This window comes from Amphiura filiformis, unplaced genomic scaffold (genome assembly GCF_039555335.1).
Source record: "Amphiura filiformis unplaced genomic scaffold, Afil_fr2py scaffold_111, whole genome shotgun sequence".
NCBI classification, from domain to species: domain Eukaryota; kingdom Metazoa; phylum Echinodermata; class Ophiuroidea; order Amphilepidida; family Amphiuridae; genus Amphiura; species Amphiura filiformis.
The window spans coordinates 128,693-138,265 of NW_027305575.1; the positions used below are offsets into that span (position 1 = coordinate 128,693).

The following is a 9,573-nucleotide window of genomic DNA, read 5'->3' on the forward strand; positions in this document are numbered from 1 at the left end:
TTCAGTGTCAGTCATTTTGAAGTTTTGGCAGCCATCTTGGAAATTTAGATCCTTTTGCCATTGAACGTGATACTGTTGGAATCCTTGACCCTGAAAACATAGGTGTATACATCAGAATTATGCTGTTAGGAGCTTCAGTGACCAAGTGATTGTGATTTTTGTGATTATGGCGGCCATTTTGAAAAAAAAAAGCGCCAAGCGGATTTCAAAACCTCAATGCATTAGGGTCCCAAAAATACCTGCCTCCATAAATCCCCCTAGAGCCCACAGTCTATATGTGACCCATCACACCGAAACACGGCAGTTGTCGGAAACCCACATCTAAAGATAATAAAGAAAATGTGTCCCGCAAAATAAAGACAATAATAAGGATTTAAAATTCTATTTGTCACATAAAATCACCATTCTACATACATGTACAACATCAATGGAAGAGGTGTCATTTTAAAGCTTAAAAGCAGTCCTTTAGTCTGGTAAAGAAACCTACAAGTTCATTTTTGATGACAACTGCCGTGTTTCGATGTGATGGGTCACATATGTGAGTGGACGCGGCGAATCAGCCGTAAACTCGGCAAATTGTATTCTGAGTTAAAGTGTTAAATGTATGTGAAGGTCGTATTCATAGGTGTATCAATTCGTTGCGACAAGTATCTTATCAAACGCTGTTAAAATCAATCAATAATACTACTGCTGAAGAGGATAATAAGCTACCTATTTCTATAGAATAGGTCTTGTCTTTGTTTGCTTTGGCTAAATCATGTTCAAGTGGTAGATAACAAAGCATTGCATTTTGTCTAGGTATGTATAATCAACAATGAACAATGAGAGGATATTTCTGAACCTCGTTGACTTGGGGATGATTTGAAATGACCGCCAATTATCACTGTTGGATATTTATTACCAGAAATGTAGAAAAAGAGACACATGTCGAAGGAACAGAGTTCAACAAATCATAGCCCCGCTTTTGGATATCGTTTGAAGTCAAATGATATCCCATTTTAAAGCTTATGGTATATATTTTCTAAACACGAAATAAAACAAAATTGACCGGGCCGACTTTACGGCTGATTCGCCGTGTCCAGTCACATATGTGCAGAAAACCTCTTACATAGGAAATTTAGTAAATTTAAGAGGTCATTGCACTTTAAATGTTCTTGCCCAAAAACGACTTTACCCACACACATTGTTTTGGTAATCTTTTTGTGAACATAACAAGTGAACATAACGGGTCAGTTTTTGAGTAAGAATGTTTGAGTAATACACCCACACTTTTCAGGAAATTATAAGTTTTATGTCAGGTCAATTTGCAAAATATATGTAAAAATGCTAAAATTTGAGGTTTGGCTCAAAATTAGGGTCGAAAAATTGCTAAATCTCATTGATATTAGTTTTGTTAGATAGATAATTTTAATATCTTTCATTATACACCAAAAATATGTAAATCGAGGCTGTAGTTAATAAATGACAGGCATAAAACGAATTATACAGGAACACGGGTCAAATTTGATGTCAATGACCTCTGATGTCACGCTCCACCGCTCACGACTCTCAAGACTTCACTTTTCAGATGTCCCATGGGATGTTCAATCCAACTATTATAACAAGACACCTAGTCATTTTTGTCAAAGAAATTCTTGCTATCTCTTGGACCAACCCCTCCCTAATACTGGTTCTCTGCTATGTTTTTTTCTGGCTAATAAAAATTGTTGACGGTATCTGGTTTTAGACTGGAAGTAACCCCTTGACCTCTGGCCCCAAATTTAAAAATGTCACATTTACTCTTTGTAACAACAATTCATGTGTGAATATACCGTAACTGTGGTATGTTTTCCTTGGCTAATAAAATTGTTGAAATTATTTACTTTTAGACCAGAAGTGATCCCTTAATAAATTTTGACCCCAAATCCGTGAACACCCTATGGATACTACGGACCGGAATTAACCCTTTAATGACATTTGACCCCAAATGTGTTAACACCAGATAGATATTGACTAATCAAAATGCTTATGTGCAAATGGAATTACAATAATATGTAGTTAAGACAGAATTTGATTTTTTTTTAATTTCAGACCGGAAATGACCCCCTTAGTGACCACTGATCCCAAATCTCAGAACACCCCATAGACACTGGCTGATGTCGATGCATATGTTCAGGTGGCGTCACTATGATATGTTATTCTTAGATGAAGAAATCCCATTTTTGGTTGGAGAAGAAGCAGATTGACAGAAGATAAAATAGATAAATGGATATGGTTAACTTACCATGTGATATTGAATATCTCAGTGGCGCCTGGTTCGTCACATGCACGATATGCATTAGGTCCTGTTGACAAAGTTATTCAATATCTTCACTTATCTTTAGCTTTAATCTTCACTTTTATCAAAATTTCAATTGCACCTGGCATGGCGACGTTTATAAATTATTAAATCCGTCATCTTCGCTTTCTCTTCCAAAATAATTTTAATTTACAGTCCAGTTGCTACACTCTTATCTTCGCGATATAGAAATCCTTAACCAATCTTACACAACCGTTGTTTACGTGGCCGTCTCTTTTAATAATTGGTTAAAAACCTTAAACTTTGCCACTGTTTAAAATCTTATATAAATTATTGCTTAAATCTTAACCCAATAACTGCTTTAACGCTTTAAACAATTGCACGTTTAAGACTTTATCCCACTAATTGTTTAAAGATTTTAAACGTTTATTGTTTAAAATACGCTCGTCTTAAACAATAATTGCTTTATAAATGGGTCAATTTCTTTTATTTTATACTGAAACATAATTCATGATAGATTTGAAGTCATCAGATCTTGGTCAACTGTGAGATTCGTTCCAGAATACAATTCATGCATAAAGTATTTGTTTTCGTTTCTTTTTTATCAGTTCAACCCGCTATGTAGCCAGGCAACGAGTAAAAAAAATAAAATCTTGTAAACCTTTTTCTCTCGCATGCATTATAATATGAATGGCCAAGTGGTCCAAAAAACGCGTAAGATAAACGTGTAAGGTTACACGTGTAAGATTGCATGGTAGGAATAGGGTTTTTATAGGGCTAGGCTCGTGGAGAGGGATAGAGATACGGCTAGGTCCGAGGATTAGATATGGGTTTAAAATAGAGTTAAAGATCAAGTTAGGGCTCCGGCTTGAGTTAGGATAGAGTGAGGTCATACAGGATGCCATGGGCCTCTACAGTGTAGAGGCCCATAGACAACGATGTACACAAAGACTAGGTTTTATTTTACACGTGACTATATAGGCCTTACATGCGCCATAAAGCTTAAGCAAAATGCCTAGCCTAGGCCTATATTGTATTTACACGTATAGGCCTATGTACGATATTTAGGGCAAGGAATTCACCAACAAAATGTGAATGTGGGTCTAATTAACGAAGTGGCATGTCTATTATGATCATCATCATCATTAAGCTTTCTATATGTATACGCAGGCAAGCGAAGGTTGTTGAATTTAGAAGCCCTGAAATCACAGAAACCAGCCGTAAACCCAATACTAATGCCACAAGCCCCCCCCCCCCCCTCAACCCGTTACTACCTCAACGGGTTCTAAAAACATACCTTAGTAGTCGAAGAAGATGCACGTTTTCTTGCCAGGGCAAATACAGTTAAATATTGAGAAATGTAAGCACAAAATAGCTAGAAAAGTCTCCATGACGAATATCAGATCCATAGAATTCAGTGTTTCTATAGGTTAAATACCACTAATTATGAATTACACGGGTTTCAATGGGAAAATGGCTAATTTCGGGTGGAATTTTCTCATATTCACAACTCTCACAGTTCAATGCCACTAATATCAGGTGAAACTATATGATTTAGATGACAAATGATCAAAAATTCAACATAGGTTGACCTGAGACTTTTCTTGTTTTAACGCACTGAACCGTAAACACCTTAAAATGACAGTGCGCCCTCGAAGCTGAAAGTTACAATATGGTAGGGCGAATATTTACTAAAACCGAAGCCGTGCGTATGAATTTTGGTACTATTACAACAAAAATGTCATATAATGAGAGAAAATGTACCATTTTGAAGCATCAAACTCTAAAAAGTACTTTTTTGGCTATATAACTTGATCAATTTCAGCGATTTTAATGCAGTCTTTTCGAATGCCATGAAAACAAATAGTTACTCGTCGTATTTCAATGTATCGCCCACGCCTATTAGTGGTATTTAACCATAAACCCATAAATACCCATCCTTTATGTCTCAACGATGTCTATGAATAACTTATCAAATTAATCTCGAGTTTGGTGCAAGCTGATTGACTCAAACCTATCTATTTGAATTAAGTTTCAGGAGGCAGTACGCGGCACGACCAGCATACACGTGTGTCCACTATTTGCCTTTGTCGTTTTAAACAATAATTGGTTAAATTCCGCGGCGCGAGATGTATCGTTAATTACAGTCTTAAAGAGCCATTCAGCATGTTCTGGTATATTTTTAAGTTTCAATGTTTGAAAAAAAAATGTATAATGACCGACCATATATAGTAGGCCTACAAACTAGAAACGACTTTTGCCCAATGTAAACGGGGTATTTTGATGAGAAATCCATAACTTTCACAAATCATGCTGTTTTGTCAAAATAAATGTTGTTGCAATTTTCATTTGTTATTTCAAGTTGATTACACCACATACTGAGATCAAAATATTAACATTCTAAAAATGTCTGTTTACCATGCCCACAAACTCTGTAAATGTCCCTTTAAACAAGTGGGATTTTTCCGTAACGAACGCTTAAAGGCTTTAACTTTTGAAAAGTTAACGGATCTTAAACTTTTCTATCTAAACCTGTTAAACCAAGTTGTTTAAAAGAACATGTGTGCCTTTAAACAGATATTGTTTAAAATCGTAAACTATTTTTCTTAAACAGCGCAATCTTAACTTCTTAGATAAGAGTGTAGTGACACGCTAATGTAGTATGACCAGCTAACTTGGCCACTTTTTGTATGTCAGCTTAATTTACCAATTCACTAAAAAAGCCATTCCCAATTACATGTAAAATAATTGATGAAAAATAGATGAAATGTGAAAAATGAAATGAAATAGTAATAAATAAAGCCGCCAATATTACCTGCGCCACCTTCACTTCTATTCTCAAGGAGATCCTGTAAAAATGTAAACCACGCGAAAATGCTGATTAAAATGACTTAATTAACTACGAAAAGAGATATTAATCGTCATCATCATTACCACCGCATCAACATCATAATCATCATCATTATTTTAATGTAGATTGTTCTCGCCAAGATATATACAAATTAGGTTAATAAGGAAAAATCTTTGATATTTATCATGCGCTATGCCACATAGCCAACAAATCCTCTCACATTTCAGAGGCTAATCTATGCATTAACAACAGTTATCTAATTAGGTACGCTGACGGGTTGGCGCCTAGATAGCTATTAAACTCAAGCTTGAAGCTCTTCAAATTATGATTTGAAGCTACATGTCCTGCAGATCATTTCAAATGCCTGCATAGTATGGAAAAAATGATCTTCTATGGAAGACCAAGTAGGACCTTGGAATGTTCACGGCAAGGTCGAGCGACCTGATAGGCACCTGAGGCGAGGGTCAACTGTATGAAGCTATGGGTGAAGCAAGCATAGAGATATTCAGTTTGGTGCGCGACGACATTGCTATTGTCTTTGTGCCCTCAATTGACAGGTAAGCGTCATCAATGTCGGTGTCCTTTTGTATTTGTTATATAATTAAGGGATCTGGAATGAGCGTTTTGACGGTATTTTTGTGGGACATGAGAGCACATCAGACATATCGAATTGCATTCTGAATACGAAGAATGTCTTTCTGAAAATAATTTTCATTTTTTGAAATTGATGATATAATACAAATTTTATGACAAGTTATTCAAATTTGATATTTTTCACATTTTTGATATATAACAGTTCTCGAAGTAAATTTTACAAATCTAATGATATTTTCTTAAAGTGTATGTAGCTGGGCGGAAAAGCCGACGATCAATTGAAATTGTTTACCTTTCATATTGAAGATATGGATTTTTTTTTCCCAAAAGACCTATTTTTTTGGGTGTTTTTGGAAAAAAAATCCATATCTTCAATACGAAAGGTCAAACTTTTCAATTGATCGTCGGCTTTTTATCCCACCTACGTACACTTTAAGTATAAATCATTAGATTGATAAAGTTTACTTCGAGTATTGTTAAATATCAAAAATGTCAATTATTTTTAAACATTTGTCATAAAATGTGTATTACATTGCGAATTTCAAAAAATCAAAATTATTTGATATCAGAAGGACATTCTTCGTATTTTGAATGTAATTTTGATATGTCTGATGTGCTCTAATGTCCCACAATAAATACTGTCCAAACGTTCATACCCCATCCCTTAACTGTTTTCTAGGGTATTTCGGCACGGATCAGAAAGCATTGCAATATGACTAAGAATCAAAGCATGACGTCATTAATTATTAATAATCATTCATGGACGCAGCTCTCTATGGGCGCAGAACCCTAATCAGCCTAAAACTAGACGTAGATATTTGCGAGTCAGGCACGATTTTTCGAGCTGGGTATCGAATTCCTGGATTCTTGTTGGAAAATCATTGTACTCCATACTTCGTAAAGCAGTGTTTGGGGCTATATAATTGATTGTCTTACCATGTCCCTCTTTTCTTCATCACCTGAAAAAGAAAATATTAAAATAAGTTTTAATAGCTCTAATCAATTAACAACAGAGTAATCAATGTCAAATGAAATAGTAATAAATAAAGCCGCCAATATTACCTGCGCCACCTTCACTTCTATTCTCAAGGAGATCCTGTAAAAATGTAAACCAAGCAAAAATGCTGATTAAAATGACATAATTAACTACGAAAAGAAATATTAATCGTCATCATCATTATCATCGCATCAACATCATAATCATCATCATTATTTTAATGTAGATTGTTCTCGCCAAGATATATACAAATTAGGTTAATAAGGAAAAATATTTGATATTTATCATGCGCTATGTCCTATAGCCAAAAAATCCTCTCACACTTCAGAGGCTAATCTAGGCATTAACTGCAGTTATCTAATTAGGTACGCTGATGGGTTGGCGCCTAGATAGCTATTAACCTCAAGCTTGAAGCTCTTCAAATTATGATTTGAAGCTACATGTTCTGGCAGATCATTTCAAATGCCTGCATAGTATGGCAGAAATGATCGTCTATGGAAGACCAAGTAGGACCTTGGAATGTTCACGGCAAGGTCGTGCGACCTGATAGAGCACCTGAGGCGAGGGTCAACTGTATGAAGCTACGGGTGAAGCAAGCAAAGAGATATTCAGTTTGGTGCGCGACGACATTGATATTGTCTTTGTGCCCTCAATTGACAGGTAAGCGTCATCAATGTCGGTGTCCTTTTGTATGTGTGATATAATTAAGGGATCTGCAATGAGCGTTTTGACGGTATTTTTGTGGGACATGAGAGCACATCAGACATATCGAATTGCATTCTGAATACGAAGAATGTCTTTCTGAAAATAATTTTCACTTTTTGAAATTCACGATATAATACAAATTTTATGACAAATTATTAAAATTTGATATTTTTCACATTTTATATATAACAGTTCTCGAAGTAAATTTTATAAATCTAATGATATTTTCTTAACCTTTCATAACAGGAGAGCCTGATAATCTAGATTATTTGTTAATGCTCTGCATGCTGGCCATTATAGGCATTGACATAAAACGTTCTGAGATATTTTCTCAAAACATTTAAGAACAACTGATTAAAGACTGGGCATGTTTGTACTCATGTTAATGCATTTTTCATGCTGATTCCAAATATGGCCATGACAATGTACAATTCTGAAATGTTTTAATTTTAGAAGAACATTTGTAACTTGTCGTCTGCAGTCTTCTGGCCATACTACGGTAAAAAGTAAGACAAAATACACTTTATAGTGGAAGCAGCAAATCACGGAATCCAATTTGTAACACGGAATTTAAATTTTGTAACACGGAGAAATCGTGGCTTTACACTAGACCATTGAAACTGAAACATTAGCACTAGAAAACTATGAAACAGCAAAGTAAAAGACTTAAAAAAACTAAGGAATGTGTTATGCTAGTTAGATTTCTTGCATCATCCTTTCTGAAAATCTTAACTGTTATATACTTCTCATTATTACATTTAGAGATACAATATCTAAATTACTGACTAGAGAAAGGTATCCAGACTAAGGAAGAACATTGCATTACATGAGTTTAAATAAGAAATCACCCTAGGTAGTGACATATTTAAATGTAACTGTAATTATAATTCTATAAATGAAATGTGTAAACAACAACTTAAGCACATAACATTATGTTATCGCAACCTTGTATAATAATGGTTGAAATGTAAAACAAGCCTACACCTGACACCCCATTCAAATACATGTAGCTAATTTCTCTACTTAAATAGAGATATTACATTTATTACAGTCCTATTTTGACTTTAATACACGGCTTTTGGACTAACCACTAGCAGGCTATTATAGCTCATCAATGCTGCAAAGAAAAATAATAATTTTTACGACTTTTACGATTTTATTAATGAGTAAATCGTTGAAAAGGTCTTTAAATGCTATACATGTATAGTAACAACTACACAGGCCAACAGTAACTTAACATCAATGTACTGTTGTATTTGCACCCAAAACAATCCAAAACATTTTGAAAACCGCTAACAATCAAAGATTCAAACAAAAACCATTGAGTAATATTAATCTTACCAATGCAGCTCCATATGCCCCAATGGCAAGGCAAGCTAACAGCAAAGATACAAATACACGCATGATGGGTTTGTAGAAAACTTAATCAACTGGTTTGATCCCAATTGCGAATACTACACTGTGTGTCTCACTTTTATCGGTAAAGGTGGTGTGATCTGGTACCGTGTTACGTTTAGCGAGCCAATCCGGCGTGTGGGCGGGTCCTCGTGTCTTGTTTACAGCACGTATCAATAACATGTACACCAATCAATACCATGTGTGGACGGTGGTATCTGTAAACTTAGTCAAAAACTTAGCACATGTAGACCCGTAGGCAGGGGAGGGGAAGTAGATCCCGGAAAGTGTGGTAGCACCACATCCACCGCCACCCAATCCCCATTTGGTGTACTTTTTTACACTTTTATTGTGTACATTTTTTTTGGGAAAAGTTTGTTGGAAAAATATTTAGCAAATTGACAATTTTTCATTAATATAAAAAGGTGCCCACCAGTAAATTAGTTTGCCCGCCCAGTAAATTCAACCTACCGATTCCCAAAACTGCCCACCCTGTACGTTATTTGCTTAATTTATCTAACAAAATTGGGCACCATAATATTACCATACACATTTGATTTAGGCCCATTCAGTGATTTACTCATCCGGGCGATCATAAAAATCATCAAAATTCAGATGTTGGTACCTTTATCATTGGCATAGATGTGCTGACATAGCCTGTGAGTGGTTCAGCCGAATGGGGCTTCAACTTCGTCATTACTGCTATTTTCTTCGTTTTTTTGCCAAATTTGTCATTTCAAAAATACCAAATGA

The 9,573-nt window shown here is 35.3% G+C and overlaps 1 protein-coding gene across 1 annotated transcript in view; it reads right to left on the reverse strand.

Moving 5' to 3' along the window:
* LOC140144997 (uncharacterized) overlaps positions 1 to 8,829 on the reverse strand; it is a 42,869-nt gene extending 34,040 nt beyond the window's left edge. The window contains exons 1-5 of the mRNA XM_072166790.1: positions 8,767 to 8,829; positions 6,786 to 6,819; positions 6,660 to 6,682; positions 5,094 to 5,127; positions 2,264 to 2,324 (exon numbers count right to left, since the gene is read on the reverse strand). Of these exons, the coding sequence (XP_072022891.1) occupies positions 2,264 to 2,324; positions 5,094 to 5,127; positions 6,660 to 6,682; positions 6,786 to 6,819; positions 8,767 to 8,829 (215 nt within the window). The remainder of the gene's footprint in view (positions 1 to 2,263; positions 2,325 to 5,093; positions 5,128 to 6,659; positions 6,683 to 6,785; positions 6,820 to 8,766) is intronic.
* Positions 8,830 to 9,573: the final 744 nt, after the last annotated feature.